The sequence below is a fragment of the Ranitomeya variabilis genome, chromosome 1, assembly GCF_051348905.1.
Source record: "Ranitomeya variabilis isolate aRanVar5 chromosome 1, aRanVar5.hap1, whole genome shotgun sequence".
In the NCBI taxonomy this organism is placed as follows: domain Eukaryota; kingdom Metazoa; phylum Chordata; class Amphibia; order Anura; family Dendrobatidae; genus Ranitomeya; species Ranitomeya variabilis.
Genome location: NC_135232.1, coordinates 855,054,730 through 855,077,754, shown reverse-complemented (window position 1 = coordinate 855,077,754; position 23,025 = coordinate 855,054,730). Strand labels below are relative to the sequence as shown.

General features: G+C 44.7%; 1 protein-coding gene across 1 annotated transcript in view; it reads left to right on the top strand.

Annotated features, from left to right (window-relative positions):
• The window catches only part of RASSF6 (Ras association domain family member 6), a 105,798-nt gene that overhangs the window by 22,870 nt on the left and 59,903 nt on the right, over window positions 1–23,025 (top strand). Inside the window, exon 3 of the mRNA XM_077276997.1 lies at window positions 15,200–15,278. Within this exon, the coding sequence (XP_077133112.1) occupies window positions 15,200–15,278 (79 nt within the window). The remainder of the gene's footprint in view (window positions 1–15,199; window positions 15,279–23,025) is intronic.

Sequence of the window (23,025 nt, the reverse complement as noted above, 5' to 3'; positions counted from 1 at the left end):
GAAAGGGGAGTACGTTGAAATATTTTCACTGCTCCCATTAGAGCGTTTCAATTTGGATAAAGCCCGTAGGGACGATTCCAAAAAAGAGGACGAGGAGAGGAGAAGGTTTAGGTTGATCCCACATACTTTTTCTAACTGGTTACAGGCTTTTGCAATTTTTGCCAGTGTAATAGGGGAAAAATCACTGGAGACTTATGCCCCCTTGTTTTGTTATTTAGACATCATCGGGGAGGCTTACAGGGTTTACGGGGCCAAGGGTGGATTAGATATGACGAGCAATTCCGCCAACGTAAAGCAGTACGTCCAAATATTCGGTGGGACCACAAGGATATTTCCTTGTGGATGAGGGTGACAGCACCGGTCAGGTCAAGTCAAGGACCGCAGTCATTTCTTGGAGGCACCGGGGGTTCAGGACAGTCGGGGCACTTGGTGGTCATGCAGAGGGGAGTGTGTTTCGCCTTTAACGAAGGGACCTGTAGGTTCGGGGCAAAGTGCAAATTTAAACATGAATGCTCATCATGTGGAGGTACTCACGGGGCAGCGAGATGTTTTAGGGGAGGGAAGCAGAAAGGGTCAGACAGAATTGACAAAAGGGGTGACGCCAGTGCGTCTAGCAGAGATGGAACGGTTCCTAAATAGATACCCTGACAAAGAGGCAGCGTCAACTTTAAAAAATGGTTTTAGGGATGGTTTTTCAATACCTTTTGTGGACGTTAAGGTGCAGTGGTCCAAAAAGAATTTAAAATTGGCCTACGAATTTCCGGAAGTGGTTACGGAAAAGTTGAACAAGGAGGTATCACTTGGGAGAATGGCCGGCCCATTTCAGTCTCTCCCTATGGAGGGCTTGAGAGTCTCTCCATTGGGGGTAGTGCCCAAAAAGGAGGCTAACAAATTTAGGCTAATTCACCATCTTTCGTTCCCAAAAGGTTTGTTGGTTAACGATGGAATTGACCCACAGCTGTGCTCGGTTCTTTATACATCATTTGACACAGCTATGGAGTGGGTTAGGCATTGTGGGCAGGGAGCTTTGTTGGCTAAAACCGATATTGAGGCCACGTTTCGTTTGCTTCCCGTCAATCCGGATAGTTTGCATTTGCTAGAGTGTTTCTGGAATGGGGGTTTCTATGTGGATCGTTGTTTGCCGATGGGCTGTTCTCTGTCGTGTGCATATTTTGAATTGTTCAGTACGTTTTTAGAATGGGCTGTGAAAGATGTATCTGGACTCCGGTCCTGCATCCATTATCTGGATGATTTTTTGTTTGTGGGCCCAGCGCATTCCGCAGACTGTTCAATTTTGCTTCACTCAATGGAGAGTGTGTCAAGAAGGTTCGGTGTTCTGTTGGCTGCTGAAAAGACGGTAGGTCCGATGACGTCTCTGAGTTTTTTGGGCATTGAGATCGATACGGTTGCAATGGAATGCCGGTTGCCTGATGACAAGTTAGTGGGCATGAGAATGGAGGTGAAGAGAGTCTATGAATTGAAAAAGGTAACGCTGCGTGAGATTCAATCACTGCTGGGGAAGTTGAATTTTGCATGCCGTATCATGCTGATGGGTAGGGCTTTTTGTCGCAGGTTGTCTTTGGCGACAGTGGGAGTTCGGTCCCCGTCTCATTTTATCAGGCTTCGGAAGGCCTTGAAAGATGATCTGAAGGTATGGATGCTTTTTCTGGACTCATATAATGGGAGGTCACTATGGATTGCACCGGTGGTGCCTGCGGAGGATATGGGATTTACGATCGGCCAGGTGGACGAGCACGGTTTTTGTTTGTTCTTTAAAGAGAGTTGGCTAGCGTGTCGGTGGCCACCGTTGTGGGTTGACAACGGTTTATCTTCTAATCGATTGCTGTGTTTGGTGTTCCCCATTGCAGTTGCTTTATCTTTATGGGGAACGGAGGTTCGTAACACGAAGATTTGTTTTGGTTGTGAATCTGAGGGTGCTGTGAGAGCGATAAATTCACTGACATCCGCAGATCCGGCATTGCTAAGAGTCTTGCAGCATGTGGTTTGGTTAGGTCTATGGTATAATTAATTTATGGGTCACTGCTGAATTCCACCCGTTTAACTACTCGATGGGTTTTGACCCTATTTCTCATTCACAGTTGGATCGGGTTCCGGATGTCGTGCGTCAAGTGGATCTCATGCGAGTGTTCTGCCCAGAGGACTTATGGAAGCTTCTGTTGGGGCAGTAAGAGGGTTATGATCCAGGTCACTGGCGCCAGGGACTTGGTCTCACTATGTTAAGGCATGGAATACTTGGGTGGATTGGGGGTCGGCAATGGAATCAGACGTGCACGATGATGAAAAATTGTTGTTGCTCCTGGGTCAGAAATGGAATTCAGGTTGGTCGGTATCTAAGGTTAATCGTTTTTTGGCTGGTTTGGCATTTGGATTTAAATTTAGGGGGTTACGTGACGTAACTAAATCGTTCATGGTCCTTCAGGTGATGAAAGGGTGGCGGAAGGGTTGGAAAAGTTTAGATGGACGACGCCCTGTCTCTTATGAGATTTTACTGTGGTTAGGCGAACAATTGCCGGGGGTTTGTTCTAACCAATCAGAGGTTATCCTGTTTAAGCTGGCATTTGCTCTAGCATTTTTTGGGGCTTTTCGTTTGGGTGAGTTGGTCAGCCCCTCCAGGCATAAAAAAGGGGGGCTGCTGGGCCGGGATGTGGTTTTGCACGGGGATAGGTTGGTGATCTGGCTGCGTCAATCGAAAACGGATTTGGTTGGGAAAGGATGTAAAATTGTGCTCTTTGAGGTTGCGGGTTCCCCGTTATACCCCGTATTATGTTTTAAGGAATTTTCAAAGGGAGAGGTCTGGGATGATGAGCCACTGTTGTTACACGGAGATGGGTCGTTTTTATCTCGGTATCAGTTCGTTACTATATTTAAGCGCTGCTTGATGTGAGGGGGCATTTTGGCAGAGAATTTTTCGGGGCATTCATTTAGGATAGGTGCAGCTACGGAAGCAGACAGACGAGGTTTAGGCGAGGACGTAGTGCGAAGGATTGGTCGTTGGGAATCTGTGAGGTTTAGGTCATATATTCGCCCGTCCTTGGTCTGAAGGGTGTTTTTTGTATTGGGAGATGATTTAAGCGGGTTGTGCTTTGCGGTTATTATGTTTTGGCTTGTTGTCTTTTTTCTTTTCAGGGAAGAGGCCTTTACTTGTATGGATCATGGGCCACTCATTCGTCTTTTGGGCGGCAGTGCGAGCGGACGTTCGCCCTGAAGGGAGACAGCTCGGTGTGGAGAAGTCTCCGGAAGTCATACGTTGGATCGGAAAACGTGGAATGTATTGAAAGCAGCTCCTGTCGGAATTTCACAAGTTTGGGCGTTTGGACCGGGCGCCGGATTTATTGGTGATCCATTTGGGGGGCAAAGATCTCGGTAAATGCCCTTGTAGAGAATTGATCAACGACATCAAGTTCGATGTTTTAAGGTTGTGGGCTATGTTCCCGTGCTTGTTGGTGATCTGGTCGGATATCGTTCCTAGGAAAGTTTGGTTCAGGGCACGGTCGGTGCAGGGTATCAACAGGGCCAGAATAAAAGTTAACAGGGCGGTTTCCCGTTTTATGGTGCGGAATGGGGCCCTTGTAATTCGCCATTTGGATCTAGAGTCGGGAACGGGTGAGTATTGGAGAAAGGATGGTGTCCACTTGAATGCCATCGGTTTGGACTTATGGTGTCTAGTGGTACAGGAGGGTATTGAAAAAGGGCTGCTGGTGTGGCGGGACACAAATGTCTGAGGTGTCAGGACATTGGTGTTGGTGGCGGGGGGGAAAGAGGTCCTCGAAGTTGGTGGTGCTAAGAAATGGCGGCTTGGAGGGGGGGGATTTGTGAGATCCTGGACTCCCCCTGGTGTGGCTTAGAGAATGAATTGGTAATTGGTGGTTATACAGTTGAGAAGACTGGGGCCGTGGGATTCTGGCGGATATTGGCCGGGCGAGTCTTTAAGTGTCTCTGAGCTGGTGCCTAGCAGCTAGAGGCAAGGACACGACCTGGAGGCCAAATTATGGAAATTGGATATGAGTTGTTGATTCTTGGGGCTTCGAGGACCGCCTTCCCTGGGGTTTTAATGTTAAGAAATTAAACTGTTATGTTTGAATGTTAATAAAAAGGCTGCTGTGGCCAATTTATCCGAACGATTGATGTGTAATTATTAGGGTACGGGTTAAAAGAGTGTGGGGAGCAAGTAGTCGGAAGAAATTAAGGTTAATGGTCAGTGGTAAGTGAAACTCACGGGCATCATGAATACCCAATGTCAAGTGAGGACGGACTAGGCCACAGGCCTTTAAGGGAGGACAGCATGACAGGGTTGAGTGGGCCTATAGGGAGTGAACAGAAAGGTGGGGGCGATAATGTGGAGGGAGGAGAGGATATTATTTGAATCGGGGCTTACGGATTGGTTGGTAGGTGAAATGGGCAGGAAGGAGGGGGCGACAGGGGGGGTTGACTATAAAAGGGGGCACCCATCTTAGAGGAGCAACCATTTTGGTGCCCCTCTGAACAAGATAGCAAGCTATCACACACCCTCCCTTTTTTTGAATGTGGTAATTACTGGGTTGGGACAAAGGTTGGGGACCTTAGTGTCAGGCTTTTTAGAGAGATTAGCAAGGGTTGGATTCGTTGCACTACAGGTGAGGTAGGTATGCTTCGTCGCGGCAGCAGGGCGGGGGGAAAGAGGTCCTCGAAGTTGGTGGTGCTAAGAAATGGCGGCTTGGAGGGGGGGGGATTTGTGAGATACTGGACTCCCCCTGGTGTGGCTTAGAGAATGAAATGGTAATTGGTGGTTATACAGTTGAGAAGACTGGGGCTGTGGGATTCTGGCGGATATTGGCCGGGCGAGTCTTTAAGCGTCTCTGAGCTGGTACCTAGCGGCTAGAGGCAAAGACATGACCTGGAGGCCAAATTATGGAAATTGGATATGAGTTGTTGATTCTTGGGGCTTCGAGGACCGGCTTCCCTGGGGTTTTAATGTTAAGAAATTAAACTGTTATGTTTGAATGTTAATAAAAAGGCTGCTGTGGCCAATTTATCCAAATGAACGATTGATGTGTAATTATTAGGGTACGGGTTAAAAGAGTGTGGGGAGCAAGTAGTCGGAAGAAATTAAGGTTAATGGTCAGTGGTAAGTGAAACTCATGGGCATCATGAATACACAATGTCATGAAAACTAAGGAATACACCAAACAAGTCATGGGTAAAGTTATGGAAAAGCGTAAAGCAGGGTTGAGTGATAAAAAAAATAGCCCAAGCTCTGAACATCTGACAAAGCACTGTTTGATCCAAAAATGGAAGTATGGCACAACTGCATACCTAGAAAAAGGAGAAAGAGTTCTAGCTTTTGGTAAAATATCAAATGTCTTTATTCCAAAAATCAAAGACAGGAAGGTCAGCAAGCAACCCCTTTTCAAACAGGGTTGTCGACAAAGAGCAACCATGTTTGAAACGCGTTGCTTGCCGACCTTCCTGTCTTTGATTTTTAAAATTCTGATGGAATAAAGACAACATTTGATATTTTACCAGAAGCTGGAACTCCTTCTTCTTTTTCTACATTGCCAACATGAGTGGTCGACTCGTGGTTCTGTGCACACTGGATCCTCATTTACTTCAATGGCGAGCTGGCATTACCTTCTTTTTGTTGCGTATAACTGCAAACTTATCAAGAAATGGCCATCCACCTAAACTGAACAAAACTAGGAGGAAAAAGACACTGCAATAGGGTTTTATCCAAGGTAGATAAAGGTGTTTAAATAAGGTTATGGTAACCTGATTTAGTTGTGTATACACATCATTTCAATCACTTATACATCCAGCGTCTGCAGGTCCAGCAGGTCATCAAAGTGGGAAAACACAGATAAGGAGGATTTGCAGATAATCTGCAAATCCAGACATGACCTGATGAAGTCTCTAGTACTTCAAAATGCGTTGACTACATAAAGAAAAACCGCATGTACTTTCTGTTTGGATTTGGATTTATTATATTGGATACCAGCAGTGCAGATTATCTTCAAATCCTCCTGACATCCCAAGCAAGGAGAGCACTAATTAAAGAAGCAGTCACTCTGGAGGAGCTGCCAAGTTTCACAGGAGGACAACTATTATTCGTATACTCCACAAATGTAATTGTGGCATAGCTAGCATGTGAAAGAAGGTGCTCTGGTCAGATGAGAACAGAGTAGAAAATTTGAGGCAAAATGCTATGCATAGTGGAAAACGAACACTTCTGAATCCCTCAATGTCTATCCACTATTTCATCCTTCTTCTCTGCTAGATTTCTGAAACTTAACATGGACAAAACAGAATTCATCTTTCCCCCATCTCACGCGACCCCTCCCAATGAGCCTATCCATTACAGTAAATGGCTGCCCACTCTCCCCAGTCCCACAAGCTTGCTGCCTCGGGGTAATCCTTGACGCTGATCTCTCCTTCAAACCACATATCCAAGTCCTTTCCACTTCCTGCTGACTTCAACTCAAAAATATTTCACGAATCCGTACATTCCTCAACCAAGAATCTGCAAAAACCCTAGTCCATGCCCTCATCATCTCTCGCCTTGACTACTGGAACCTCCTGCTCTGTGGCCTCCCCTCTAACACTCTCGCACCCCTCCAATCTATTCTAAACTCTGCTGCCCGACTAATCCACCTGTCCCCCCGCTATTCCCCGGCCTCTCCCCTCTTTCAATCCCTTCACTGGCTCCCCATTGCCCAGAGACTCCAGTACAAAACCCTATCCATAACGTACAAAGCCATCCACAACCTGTCTCCTCCATACATCTGTGACCTCGTCTCCCGGTACTTACCTACACGCAACCTCCGATCCTCACAAGATCTCCTTCTCTACTCCCCTCTTATCTCCTCTTCCCACAATCATATACAAGATTTCTCTCGCGTATCACCCCTACTCTGGAACCCTCTACCACAACACATCAGACTCTCGCCTACCATCGAAACCTTCAAAAAGAGCCTGAAGACCCACCTCTTCCGACAAGCCTACAACCTGCAGTAACCACCGATATACCAAACCGCTGCATGACCAGCTCTATCCTCGCCTACTGTATTCTCACCCTTCCCTTGTAAATTGTGAGCTTTCGCGGGCAGGGTCCTCTCTCCTCCTGTACCAGTTATGACTAGTGTTGAGCGATACCGTCCGATACTTGAAAGTATCGGTATCGGAAAGTATCGGCCGATACCGGCAAAGTATCGGATCCAATCCGATACCGATACCCGATACCAATACAAGTCAATGGGACTCAAGTATCGGACGGTATTCCTGATGGTTCCCAGGGTCTGAAGGAGAGGAAACTCTCCTTCAGGCCCTGGGATCCATATAAATGTGTAAAAGAAAGAATTAAAATAAAAAATATCGCTATACTCACCTGTCCGACGCAGCCTGGACCTCAGCGAGGGAACCGGCAGCGTTGTTTGTTTAAAATTCGCGCTTTTACTTGGTTACGTGAAGTCCCGGCTTGTGATTGGTCAGGGCGGCCATGTTGCCGGGACGCGGACCAATCACAGCAAGCCATGACGAAATTACGTCACGGCTTGCTGTGATTGGTCCGCGTCCCGGCAACATGGCCGCCATTAACCAATCACAAGCCGGGACGTCACGGGAGGCTGGACACGCGCCCATTTTAAAAAGCGCGCGTGTCCAGCCTCCAGTGACGTCCCGGCTTATGATTGGTCACGGCGCCATGTTGCCGGGACGCGGACCAATCACAGCAAGCCGTGACGAAATTACGTCACGGCTTGCTGTGATTGGTCCGCGTCCCGGCAACATGGCCGCCATTAACCAATCACAAGCCGTGACGTCACGGGAGGCTGGACACGCGCGCTTTTTAAAATGGGCGCGTGTCCAGCCTCCCGTGACGTCCCGGCTTGTGATTGGTTGACCGCGGCGCAACCAATCACAAGCCGGGACGTCACGGGAGGCTGGACACGCGCCCATTTTAAAATGCGCGCGTGTCCAGCCTCCCGTGACGTCACGGCTTGTGATTGGTTGCGTCTCCCATGTGACTGCGACGCAACCAATCACAAAGCCGGGACGTAATTTTAAAATCCTTAAGGACCTGAAATTACGTCACGGCTTGCTGTGATTGGTTGCGTCTCCCATGTGACTGCGACGCAACCAATCACAACGCCGGAACGTAATTTTAAAATCCTGAAGGACCTGAAATTACGTCACGGCTTGCTGTGATTGGTTGCGTCCCGGTCACATGGGCGGCACGCAACCAATCACAAGCCGGGACTCACGTAAAGGAAAGAAAAGCGCGAATTTTAAACAAAGAACGCTGCCGCTTCCCTCGGTAAGGTGCAGGCTGCGTCGGAGAGGTGAGTATAGCAATATTTTTTATTTTAATTCTCTCTTTTACACATTTTTACATTAATGTTGTTTCGATACCGATACCCGATATCACAAAAATATCGGATCTCGGTATCGGAATTCCGATACAGCAAGTATCGGCCGATACCCGATACTTGCAGTATCGGAATGCTCAACACTAGTTATGACTTGTATTGTTTAAGATTATTGTACTTGTTTTTATTATGTATACCCCTCCTTACATGTAAAGTGCCATGGAATAAATGGCGCTATAACAATAAATAATAATAATTCTGAAAAAAACGAAAAACGTCCCCACCGTCAAACATGGTGGTGGCAGTATTATACTTTGAGGATGCTTTTCTTCAGCATGGACAGGAAAGCATGTCAGAGTTTATGTGAAGTGTTGTGAATCCGCTTTTTGGGCTCCCTGGTGGTTGCTGGTGGTACTGGTGACTTGTGTGTGCTTTGCTGTCTCAGTTCACCTGCTCCCATCAGTGTTTGGGAGTTTCCTATTTAGCCTTGCTCTCCAGTCATTTCCTTGCCGGTCATCATTGTAACCAGAGCCTTCGGTTGCATGTTCCTGCTACTAGTCTGCTGATCAGCTAAGTGGACTTTGTCCTTTTGTTTTGTATCTTTTGTCCAGTTTGCAGTTTTTGTTATTCTCTGTAGCTGGAAGCTCTTGCGGGCTGAAATTGCCACTCCTGTGTCATGAGTTGACACAGGAGTCTTAAAGTAATTTCAGGATGGTTTTTTGAAAGGGTTTTCAGTTGACCGTGAAGTCCTCTTTTGTATCCTTCTGCTATCTAGTAAGTGGACCTCTCTTTGCTAAATCTACTTTCATACTGTGTATGTCTTTTCCTCTTAACTCACCGTTATTACATGTGGGGGGCTGCTATCATCTTTTGGGGTATTTCCCTAGAGGTAAGCCAGGTCTGTTACTTCCTCTACCAGGCGTAGTTAGTCCTCCGGCTGGCGCGCGGCATCTAGGAAGTCGTAGGTATGCTCCCTGGCTACTATTAGTTGTGTGGTAGATTTAGCTCACGGTCAGCTCGAGATTCCATCACCCAGAGCTCGTCCGTTATTTTTGTGTTCTGATGTTTCCTTGCCATTGGGAATCATGACAGTGCAGCCCCCCGTCCGGTCATACTGTCATGATTCCCAATGGCAAGGAAACATCAGAACACAAAAATAACGGACGAGCTCTGGGTGATGGAATCTCGAGCTGACCGTGAGCTAAATCTACCACACAACTAATAGTAGCCAGGGAGCATACCTACGACTTCCTAGATGCTGCGCGCCAGCCGGAGGACTAACTACGCCTGGTAGAGGAAGGAACAGACCTGGCTTACCTCTAGGGAAATACCCCAAAAGATGATAGCAGCCCCCCACATGTAATAACGGTGAGTTAAGAGGAAAAGACATACACAGTATGAAAGTAGATTTAGCAAAGAGAGGTCCACTTACTAGATAGCAGAAGGATACAAAAGAGGACTTCACGGTCAACTGAAAACCCTTTCAAAAAACCATCCTGAAATTACTTTAAGACTCCTGTGTCAACTCATGACACAGGAGTGGCAATTTCAGCCCGCAAGAGCTTCCAGCTACAGAGAATAACAAAAACTGCAAACTGGACAAAAGATACAAAACAAAAGGACAAAGTCCACTTAGCTGATCAGCAGACTAGTAGCAGGAACATGCAACCGAAGGCTCTGGTTACAATGATGACCGGCAAGGAAATGACTGGAGAGCAAGGCTAAATAGGAAACTCCCAAACACTGATGGGAGCAGGTGACCTGAGACAGCAAAGCACACACAAGTCACCAGTACCACCAGCAACCACCAGGGAGCCCAAAAAGCGGATTCACAACAGTGAAGATGGATGGAGCTAAATACAGGGCAATCCTGGAGGAAAACCAGTCAGAGGCTGCAAAAGACTTGAAACTAGAGTGTAGGTTCACCTTTCAGCAGGACAATGACCCTAAGATACTTCCAGAGCTACAATGGAATGGTCTAGAGCAGTGTTTCCCAAACCATATTCTCGCAGCCCCTAAGGCCGGCCTCACACTCAGCGTATGTAAATACGGTCTGTTTTTTACGGCCGTAATACGCAGAAAAGTCCCCAAAATAGTGATCCGTATGTCATCCGTAGGCAGGGTGTGTCAGCGTATTTTGCGCATGGCATCCTTCGTATGTAATCCGTATGGCATCCGTACTGCGATATTTTCTCGCAGGCTTGCAAAACCGACATCTAATGGATTTATGTGCTCAAATGTTCGTTAAAACATATATACAGTGTATATATATATATATATATATATATATATATATATATATATATATATATATATATATATATATATATGTCATTGAGACACATATATATATTCTGTATTTATATTTAATTCAGCGCGATATATGTGAAAAGCCGGTAATTCAATTGCCGGCTTTTCATTTCTCCTTCCCAAACCCGACAGGATATGAGACATGGTTTACATACAGTGAACCATCTCATATCCCCTTTTTTTTTGCATATTCCACACTACTAATGTTAGTAGTGTGTATGTGCAAAATTTGGGCGCTGTAGCTTGTAAAGTAAAGGGTTAAATGGCGGAAAAAATTGGCGTGGGCTCCCGCGCAGTTTTCTCCGCCAGAGTGGTAAAGCCAGTGACCGAGGGCAGATATTAATAGCCTAGAAGGGGTCCATGGTTATTGGCCCCCCCTGGCTACAAACATCTGCCCCAGCCACCCGAGAAAAGGAACATCTGGAAGATGCGCCTATTCTGGTACTTGGCCTCTCTCTTCCCATTCCCGTGTAGCGGTGGGATATGGGGTAATGAAGGGTTAATGTCACCTTGCTATTGTAAGGTGACATTAAGCCAGATTAATAATGGAGAGGCGTCAATTATGACACCTATCCATTATTAATCCAATAGTACTAAATGGTTAATAAAACACACACACATGATTACAAAGTATTTTTATGAAATAAAGACACCTGTTGTTGTAATATTTTATTAGACTCTTAATCCATCTGAAGACCATCGTCCTGAAACAAAGTTAAAAAAACAAACAACAATATTCCATACCTTCCGTTGTTATGCCCCACGAAGTAAATCCATCTGAAGGGGTTAAATCATTTTACAGCCAGGAGCTGTGCTAATGCACTCGCTCGTGCCTGTAAAACCCCAGGTACTGAATGGAAAGCTGGGTGATCTGTATTTACCTTGAGTTGCGGTGATGCGCCCTCTGCTGGATGTCCTCATATGAACTCGAGCGTGGGAACTTTTCCAAGGCTCCAGTTCATGAGGACATCCAGCAGAGGGCGCCTCACCGCAACTCAAGGTAACTACAGATCACCCAGCTTTCCTTTCAGCACCCGGGGGTTTACAGGCACGAGCGAGTGCAATAGCACAGCTCCTGGCTGTAAAATGATTTAACCCCTTCAGATGGATTTACTTCGTGGGACGTGACAGATCATTGGAAGGTATGTATATTGTTGGTTTATTATTTTTCAGAGCGAGGGTCTTCAGGTGGATTGAGAGAGCAATAAAATATTAAAACAACCTGTGTGTTTATTTCATTAAAATACTTTTTAATAATGTGTGTGTTTTTTTTTAACCCTTTCATACAAGTGGATTAATAATGGATAGGTGTCATAATTGACGCCTCTCCATTATTAATCTGGCTTAATGTCACCTTACAATAGCAAGGTGACATTAACCCTTCATTACCCCATATCCCACCGCTACACGGGAGTGGGAAGAGAGTGGCCAAGTGCCAGAATAGGCGCATCTTCCAGATGTGCCTTTTCTGGGGTGGCTGGGGCAGATGTTTGTAGCCAGGGGGGGGCCAATAACCATGGACCCTCTCTAGGCTATTAATATCTGCGCTCAGTCACTGGCTTTACCACTCTGGCGGAGAAAATTGCGCGGGAGCCCAACCCAATTTTTTCCGCAATTTAACCCTTTATTTTACAAGCTACAGCACCCAAATTTTGCACATACACACTACTAACATTAGTAGTGTGGAATATGCAAAAAAAAAGGGATATGAGATGGTTTACTGTATGTAAACCATGTCTCATATCATGCCGGGTTTGGGAAGGAGAAATGAAAAGCCGGCAATTGAATTACCGGCTTTTCACTAACACCGCTGCGTATTTCTCGCAAGTCACACTGCTGGTCCATGTGGAATCCGTATTTTTCTTGCCCCCATAGACATTCATTGGCGATTTTTTTGCGCAATACGGTGACAAACGCAGCATGCATACAAGACCGTATATTACGGATGCGTAATATACAGCAGATAGGAGCTGGGCCATAGAGAATCATTGGGCCATGTGTAATGCGTATTTTACGGACGTAGTTTATGCGCTCATACGTCCGTAAAACTCGCTAGTGTGAGGCCGGCCTTACACATCATGTTGTCAGGATTTCCTTAGTATTGCACAGGTGAGATAACCTGTGGCAGTTTCAGGTGCCTTACTAATAATTCCATCGCCTGTGTTATACTAAAAAAATCCTGAAAACATGAGGAGCTGCGAGGAGGACTGGAGTTTGGAAAACATTGATTTAGATCAAAGCATATTCATATGTTTGAATGGCCCAATCAAAGTCCTGACCTAAATCTCATTACGAATCTGTGTCAATACTTGAAAATTGCTTTTCACAGACGCTTACCATCCAAAGAGCTATTTTGCATAGAAAAATGGTCAAAAATGTCAGCCTCTAGATGTGGTGCAAAGTTGGTAGAGACATACCTCAAAAGACTTTCGGCAGTATTTGCAGCAAAAGGTGGTCCTACAAAGTATTCGCTCAGGGGGGCTGAGGGGCTGAATACAAATGCACAATTTTCAGATTTATATTTTAAAAACAATTAGAAAACCATACGTTATTTCCTTTACATTTCACAAATATTTGCTACTTTGTGTTAGTGCATCACATAAAATCCAAATAAAATACATTTAAGTTTGTGGGTGTAACATGAAAAAATGTGGCAAGGCACTGTATGCTGCAGATTGTTTGTATGCAGCATGTAGATAAAATTTGGTGAAATCTCATCCACAATCCTGCTACTGTAATACACATGGGTATAGATAGTTTGCCTATGTAACAAATCTCATCCTGAGCCGTCTGCAATGCAATATTCTGCTAAATCCATTTACCTCTTGCATACAGGTCTAATACATATTGAACATCTGTGGTGCATTTGGAAAAAAGTTTGACAGATGGATCATGATGCAAGGTTTAGCATGTTAAATTGGTCACATTATGTAATAGTGGCTGCAGAGCTGAATAAATCATAGTTTTTAATTTCTTATCTCCATTGCGGAGAAACTACCTTGTGAAGTTAAGGTTATAATTTTTAATAAATGATTAACAGTGCAGTATCAGAGATGTGTGCACTTTTCCCCCTGTATGAAGCAGCCCAATCACAAGCATGAGGCATCATGCAGGGAAAATTGAACACGCCCCCAGATACTTGGAAAGAATAAGCCTTCTCCTGTGAGACATGTAATGACACACAGCTCTTCTCTCAGTCCTGAGCTCTGCAGCTACTGTGTGGTATAGAGCAGAGCTGAGTATCATTACACCTATACAGATTTTGACTGCCCGTGCTATCTAACTTTTGACTGCCCATGCTATCTAACCCATGCCCTCTGATAAAAGCTCCCTCAATGTACACAAGAGCATCAAAAATGGAATATGAAACAGCAGAAGGTGGCCTGATTTGTTGAATCAAAATGGGGAATATATTTCTAAATAGTTTATTTCTTAGAAAATGCAAGAGGAGACTCATAAAATACGCCAAATTTATCAAAGTGGTTCATGCTATTTGATAAATCTGTCTAACTTTAAGACTGTCCATTCTTACAGTTTACATTAACTGTTAGCTGGCTTACTTTGTGTCAAAAATGGGTGCTACAATTTTGGTCCACTTATTTGCACATTGCGTTGTAACATTGTAACATAGTAACATAGTTATTAAGGTTGAAGGAAGACTTTAAGTCCATCTTGTTCAACCCATAGCCTAACCTAACATGCCCTAACATGTTGATCCAGAGGAAGGCAAAAAAAAACCCATGTGGCAAAGAGTAAGCTCCACATTGGGGGAAAAAATTCCTTCCCGACTCCACATACGACAATCAGACTAGTTCCCTGGATCAACGCCCTATCAAGGAAACTAGTGTATATAACCTGTAACAGTATGCTCTTCAAGATCTCTCCTTTCTTCAAAGTCAAGTCCCTAGTTAGACAAGTTGTAAAAAATGTCTGAAACACATCATAATTATGGTGCAAGTTATGAAAGACAGTTTTTGGCACAAATTACACCACAATTCTTACATATTTATCTGGATAAATACTTCCCATTTTCTTTTATGTAATGTGGATGGCCAGGTGTGTATGTTCCACTTACTTGGAATGGCACAAGAATGGGAAAACGGGCAAATAAGCGAAAATGGTGTGAATGTCCATCTGGTAAACCATGAAACCTGGCATTCAGGTGGATATTACTTTGTCATTTACCAAGTACCTGGTTATTACAATTACAACACTCTTACAGATACATTATACACCTTTATTGACAGTGGCATTTCCTACTGTCAGTGGCTTCTGTCTGCAGAATAGCCTGCAACAATTAATCAGGAATAGTTTGTATAACATGAAAGGTAATGACTTGATAGTCCAATTTCCTTGTATATCTCAAACTGATTGATCATCTTTGAGATGTGCTGGAAAATCAAGTCTGATGTCTTGACAGGTCAGAATTGTTTTGGTATCACTCTAGTGACCTACAAGATATGTTTTAATTAAGGATAATCGCTGTAAATACCATGTTCATATATATTTTGTTATTTTTGCTTGTATTTTAGAAGTCAGCTTAATTCACTTCTTAAGTCATATAACTGTTATTTCAAGGACAAAAAGAACCTACAAATAACATATCACCAGGTAAGTAAACAAATTGTCAGTACTAACACAAATTTACATTTTCATACATGTTTTTGTTGCAATTCTAGATAATTTAATTTGATATGGTGATAGCAATAAATAGAGATAAGCTGTGTCGTAGCATGTGAGGGGAGAGGGTAATCACATGGGCAGTTACCCAGGTGGCATATTCTCTGGGGATGCAAAATTTTGCCTCCTTCCCTGCCCCTACTGCCCACCTGACTGCTGACAAACTAGAACATTAAAGCAGCTAGAGGCTGCCTTGACATCTAGGTCAGTGCCACAGGTTCCTATGCAAACTTTTCACATTTACATTTTTATACTGTTTTTATAGTTGTAGTTCTATCTAGATAATTAAATCTGATGTGGTGAAGGCAATAAATAGGCGTAAGCTGTGGCATAGCCTGGAAGGGGAGGGGCATCGCAGGGGCAGTTACCCCGCTGTCACATTCTGTGGGGCCACAACATTTTTCTCCCTTCCTTGCCCATACTGCCGCCTCTTCTTAGAGCGTTACAGCGGCGCAGCGAGTGTTCACCCAGCTGCCAACAAACTAGTTGCTTACAGCATTTGACCTCTAGGTCAGTGCCTCACATTCCTATGTAGAAAGCAGCAGTTTAAATTAATTTGTCTTATAATGACCCCCAGGCCCTGCAACCATCTTTATAGACCACTTCACCGCTTGGCTTTTACACTTTTTCTTTGATATCCCCACCATCATCATGAGTGATTTAAACATTTCTATTGACACTCACCAGTCACCAGCCTGAAAGCTCTTGTTGATTTGCTTCATCTTTTGGTCTCACACAATAATTCTTTGAAGTTATCTGTAAAGACAAACATACTCTAAGATGTTATTTTCAGTATCTAACCTCATTAACTCACCACTCCCCCTATTTCAACACTATCTATTTATATTATCATCCCTGCTCTCATCAATGGCCCTCTAATGCCTCAACATTCACACACTCTCTTAACTTTCTTCTACCTCTGTCCACCATATCTTCACTCCACAGCTTAGCCACTGCTTTCTATAATGCCATACTTGAATCATCTCTTGACTTGGTCACACCTCTAGTACATACCAGAATGCAAAGATTCAATAGAAAACTCTGGCACACAAACCTCATAAAAAAGACTGCGATTGCAGAGCAGCACTGGAAGAAAACACCCTTATAGGAAGACTTTAACAAATTCTTTCAAGCGGTTTTCAAATCCAAGTCAACCCTCACCTCTGCTAAACAGGACTATTTCACTACCTCATATCTTCTCTCTCTCAAAATCATAAACAGTTATACAACATTTTTACTTGCCTTGTCCATCCCCCATTTTCTCCTCCCACTTCCCTCATTCGAGCAGAAGACTTTACCTCACATATCAAAAACAAAATTGACCAAATTAGAGAAGGCTTGAAAGTACAACTCCAACAGGTCAATGCTCTTCCTCCATAACCTTCTTCCCCACCAAGAAAAGCTTGTTAATTTTGTCTCCATGTCACACCTCACCATTCGTGTACTTGACCCTACCCTATCTCACCTCCTTATAACCTTACCACTATACTTTTCCAACCCAAAACACATCTCTTCAACCTTTCATTAACCATTGATGTCACCAGTTCCTCTTTCAACCATGCAACCACCACACCTATTCTGAAGAAACCATCCCTTGACTCCCATTATACTCGTTGCTCGAAATGAGCAATTGAGCATCAGGGATTGCTCGGTTCGAGTAACGAGAAATCAAGCATTTTAGTGGTCATTCATCTCTATTAAGTCTTAAATCTCTTAAACTCAACTTTATCTCCTTCCAAAATTACTTTAGTTCAGGGCAGAGCCAGAAAATATGGTAAAACAAACATCTATGGAAGTTGCGTCTACAGCAAAGGTTAGATTCTGTTAAAGGGAATCTGTCTGGTCATTTTTGCCTATCTAACTCTTATTGTTGTATATTATTTCTTTGTGTTGCTGTAAGAAAAATGTATGCAGAAAATTTATGGTCGCATGTTGGCTAGTCAAATGTATGTTAATGCCAAATGAATATTCACCATTTTCCCTGCCCATAATCCTGCCCATCTGTCTGCTGGTGCCAGTGATTCAGTTAGACTTCCCTATGACTGAGGATCTCATCGCAATCCTCAGACTTACTGTCTGCACTTCTGACCCGAGCATGACAGCTGCATGTAAATAAATACTGTCACGCTCATGTCCGAAGAGAAGACTGCCAGTCTGAGAATTGCAATGCAATCCTTGGGCGAGTAATACGGCAGTCCGACTGAATCGGTGACACCTAATCAACAAATATTGGCTCCACAGCACCTCATGGAAACAAAGGGTTAACGCACGTCATATCCAAGAAGTCCTTCTTGGAATACGTCCAAACACCAGATAATGAATAAGGACAGCGCCTCACAAGTTGGTGAATTTGCATCACATTTATTCTACCTCCTGTTGCGATGTTTCGATCAAAAGATCTCTTTATCATTATCTGGTGTTTGAATCAGTGACACCAGCGCAGAGGGGTTGACGGGGGGAGGGATAAATATTCATTTTACTAATCATTCTTGTCCAGTCCAATATATATTAAATAAAAAATATATATTTTATTTATACTATAATTATTTGGTCTTTACAGGATTCTTGTAGGTGTTTTCATGTTTTAGTATTTTCCAGCTGACTACTGGTAGTTTGTTTCATGCTTGAATACTACACTCTTATTAAATGTTAATACATCCCTTAGACTCTGTAGCCAACAGAGAAGTCGGCCCATTTCTCCAGGAACCAATAAAACCCCCACAAAAAAACTAATAAAATAATAAAAAGTAAAAACAACATAACAATGTATTACTTATATACTACAGTACAGTTCATGGGTGGTGGGGTAAAAATTACTTGCCTTGCCCCGTTCGGTGGCAATCCTGTTATGACCCCAATGGCGAGGGTCTCAGAGGAACGTGGAAGTCTGCAGAATACAAAAATCCAGCTCATAGGGCAGTGGTAACTGGGTTGACCATATATCTACTCCTAACGCCAACACTAGAAGTAGCCGGGGATCATTCCTACGTTGATTCTAGATGACACGCGCCAGCCGGAGAATCTAGCTACCCCTAGTAGAGGAAAAACAAAGACCTTTCTTGCCTCCAGAGAAGGGGACCCCAAAGCTGGATAGAAGCCCCCCACAAATAATGACGGTGAGGTAAGAGGAAATGACAAACACAGAAATGAACCAGGTTTAGCACAGAGAGGCCCGCTTACTGATAGCAGAATAAAGAAAGGTAACTTATATGGTCAACAAAAACCCTATCAAAATCCACACTGGAAATTCAAGAACCCCCGAACCGTCTAACGGTCCGGGGGGAGAACACCAGCCCCCTAGAGCTTCCAGCAAAGGTCAGGATATAAATTTGGAACAAGCTGGACAAAAATACAAAACCAAAACAAATAGCAAAAAGCAAAAGGCAGACTTAGCTGATATAACTGGAACCAGGATCAGTAGACAAGAGCACAGCAGACTAGCTCTGATAACTACGTTGCCAGGCATTGAACTGAAGGTCCAGGGAGCTTATATAGCAACACCCCTAACTAACGACCCAGGTGCGGATAAAAGGAATGACAGAAAAACCAGAGTCAAAAAACTAGTAACCACTAGAGGGAGCAAAAAGCAAATTCACAACAGTACCCCCCCCCTTAGTGAGGGGTCACCGAACCCTCACCACGACCACCAGGGCGATCAGGATGAGCGGCATGAAAGGCACGAACTAAATCGGCCGCATGAACATCAGAGGCGACCACCCAGGAATTATCCTCCTGACCATAGCCCTTCCACTTGACCAGGTACTGAAGCCTCCGCCTGGAGAGGCGAGAATCCAAGATCTTCTCCACCACGTACTCCAACTCGCCCTCAACCAACACCGGAGCAGGAGGCTCAGCAGAAGGAACTACAGGCACAATGTACCGCCGCAACAAGGACCTATGAAATACATTGTGAATAGCAAACGACACAGGAAGATCCAGACGAAAAGATACAGGATTAAGGATTTCCAATATCTTGTAAGGCCCAATAAAACGAGGTTTAAATTTGGGAGAGGAGACCTTCATAGGAACAAAGCGGGAGGAAAGCCACACCAAATCCCCAACGCGTAGTCGGGGACCCACACCGCGGCGGCGGTTGGCAAAGCGCTGAGCCTTCTCCTGTGACAACTTCAAGTTGTCCACCACATGATTCCAGATCTGCTGCAACCTATCCACCACAGAATCCACCCCAGGACAGTCAGAAGGCTCCACATGACCCGAAGAAAAGCGAGGATGGAAACCAGAGTTGCAGAAAAAAGGCGAAACCAAGGTGGCGGAACTAGCCCGATTATTAAGGGCAAACTCAGCCAACGGCAAGAATGTCACCCAATCGTCCTGATCAGCAGAGACAAAACACCTCAAATAAGCCTCCAAAGTCTGATTGGTTCGCTCCGTCTGTCCATTAGTCTGAGGATGGAAAGCAGACGAAAACGACAAATCAATGCCCATCCTACTACAAAAGGATCACCAGAACCTGGAAACGAACTGGGATCCTCTGTCTGACACAATATTCTCAGGGATGCCGTGCAAACGAACCACGTTCTGGAAAAACACAGGAACCAGATCGGAAGAGGAAGGCAGCTTAGGCAAAGGAACCAAATGGACCATCTTGGAGAAGCGATCACATATCACCCAGATAACGGACATGCCCTGAGATAGCGGAAGATCAGAAATGAAATCCATGGAGATATGTGTCCAAGGTCTCTTCGGGACAGGCAAGGGCAAGAGCAAACCGCTGGCACGAGAACAGCAAGGCTTAGCTCGAGCACAAGTCCCACAGGACTGCACAAATGACCGCACATCCTTTGACAAGGAAGGCCACCAAAAGGACCTGGCCACCAGATCTCTGGTGCCAAAAATTCCCGGGTGACCTGCCAACACCGAGGAATGAACCTCGGAAATGACTCTGCTGGTCCACTTATCCGGGACAAACAGTCTGTCAGGTGGACAAGACTCAGGCCTATCAGCCTGAAATCTCTGCAACACACGTCGCAGATCCGGAGAAATAGCTGACAAGATAACTCCATCTTTAAGAATACCAACAGGATCAGCGACTCCAGGAGCATCAGGCACAAAGCTCCTAGAAAGAGCATCGGCCTTCACATTCTTTGAACCTGGTAAATACGAGACAACAAAATCAAAGCGGGAGAAAAACAATGACCAGCGGGCCTGTCTCGGATTAAGGCGTTTAGCAGACTCGAGATACATCAGATTTTTGTGATCAGTCAAGACCACCACACGATGCTTAGCACCCTCGAGCCAATGACGCCACTCCTCAAATGCCCACTTCATGGCCAACAACTCCCGATTGCCCACATCATAATTTCGCTCGGCAGGCGAAAACTTCCTAGAGAAAAAGGCACAAGGTTTCATAACAGAGCAACCAGGGCCTCTCTGCGACAAAACGGCCCCTGCCCCAATCTCCGAAGCATCCACCTCAACCTGAAAGGGAAGTGAGACGTCAGGCTGGCACAAAACAGGCGCCGAAGTAAACCGGCGTTTCAACTCCTGGAAAGCCTCCACGGCAGCAGGAGCCCAGTTAGCTACATCGGAGCCCTTCTTGGTCATATCCGTCAAAGGTTTCACAATGCTAGAAAAATTAGCGATAAAACGACGGTAGAAGTTAGCGAAGCCCAAGAACTTCTGAAGACTCTTAACTGACGAGGGCTGAGTCCAATCAAGAATAGCTCGGACCTTGACTGGGTCCATCTCCACAGCAGAAGGGGAAAAAATGAACCCCAAAAAGGGAACCTTCTGTACACCAAAGAGACACTTTGAGCCCTTGACAAACAAAGAATTTTCACGCAAAATCTTAATGACCAACCTGACCTGCTCCACATGCGAATCCCAATTATCAGAAAAAACCAAAATATCATCCAGATAAACAATCAAAAATTTATCCAGATACTTCCGGAAAATGTCATGCATAAAGGACTGAAAAACTGAAGGCGCATTGGAGAGCCCAAAAGGCATCACCAAGTACTCAAAATGACCTTCGGGCGTATTGAATGCGGTTTTCCATTCATCACCTTGCTTAATGCGCACAAGGTTGTACGCACCACGAAGGTCTATCTTGGTGAACCACTTGGCACCCTTAATCCGGGCAAACAAGTCAGACAACAGCGGTAAAGGATACTGAAATTTGACAGTGATCTTATTCAAAAGCCGATAATCAATACAAGGTCTCAAAGATCCGTCCTTTTTTGCCACAAAAAAGAATCCCGCACCAAGAGGGGAAGAAGACGGACGAATATGTCCTTTTTCCAGAGACTCCTTGATATATGAACGCATAGCGGTATGTTCAGGTACCGACAGATTAAACAGTCTTCCCTTAGGAAATTTACTGCCTGGGATCAAATCTATAGCACAGTCACAGTCCCTATGAGGAGGCAGTGCACTGGACTCAGACTCACTGAAGACATCCTGATAATCAGACAAATACTCCGGAACTTCCGAAGGCGTAGAAGAAGCAATAGACACAGGCAGGGAATCCTCATGAATACCACGACAGCCCCAACTTGAGACTGACATAGCCTTCCAGTCCAGGACCGGATTATGGGTCTGTAACCATGGCAGCCCTAAAACAACCAAATCATGCATTTTATGTAAAACCAGGAAACGTATCACCTCGCGGTGTTCAGGAGTCATGCACATGGTAACCTGAGTCCAATACTGCGGTTTATTTGCTGCCAATGGTGTAGCATCAATACCCCTAAGAGGAATAGGATTTTCTAATGGTTCAAGAGTAAATCCACAGCGCTTAGCAAATGAGAGATCCATGAGACTCAGGGCAGCACCTGAATCTACAAACGCCATGACAGGATAAGATGACAGTGAGCAAATCAAAGTTACAGACAGAATAAATTTAGGTTGCAAATTACCAACGGTGACAGGACTAACAACCTTAGCTATACGTTTAGAGCATGCTGAGATAACATGTGTAGAATCACCACAGTAGTAGCACAAGCCATTCCGGCGTCTATGAATTTTCCGCTCATTTCTAGTCAGGATTCTATCACATTGCATTAAATCAGGTGTCTGTTCAGACAACACCATGAGGGAATTTGCGGTTTTGCGCTCCCGCAACCGCCGGTCAATTTGAATAGCCAGTGCCATAGTATCATTCAGACCTGTGGGAATGGGAAAACCCACCATAACATTCTTAATGGCTTCAGAAAGGCCATTTCTAAAATTAGCGGCCAGTGCACACTCGTTCCAATGTGTCAGCACGGACCATTTCCGAAATTTTTGGCAATACACTTCAGCCTCGTCCTGCCCCTGAGACATAGCCAGCAAGGCCTTTTCTGCCTGAATCTCAAGATTGGGTTCCTCATAAAGTAAACCGAGCGCCAGAAAAAACGCATCAAGATCAGCCAATGCCGGATCTCCTGGCGCCAGCGAAAAAGCCCAATCCTGAGGGTCGCCCCGTAAGAACGAAATCACAATTTTAACTTGCTGAGCAGAATCTCCAGATGAACAGGGTCTCAGGGACAAAAACAATTTACAATTATTCACGAAATTCCTAAACTTAAACCTGTCTCCGGAAAACAGTTCAGGAATCGGTATTTTAGGTTCTGACCTAGGATTTCTAATAACATAGTCTTGTATGCCCTGCACACGAGTAGCCAGCTGGTCCACACTTGTAATCAAGGTCTGGACATTCATGTCTGCAGCAAGCATA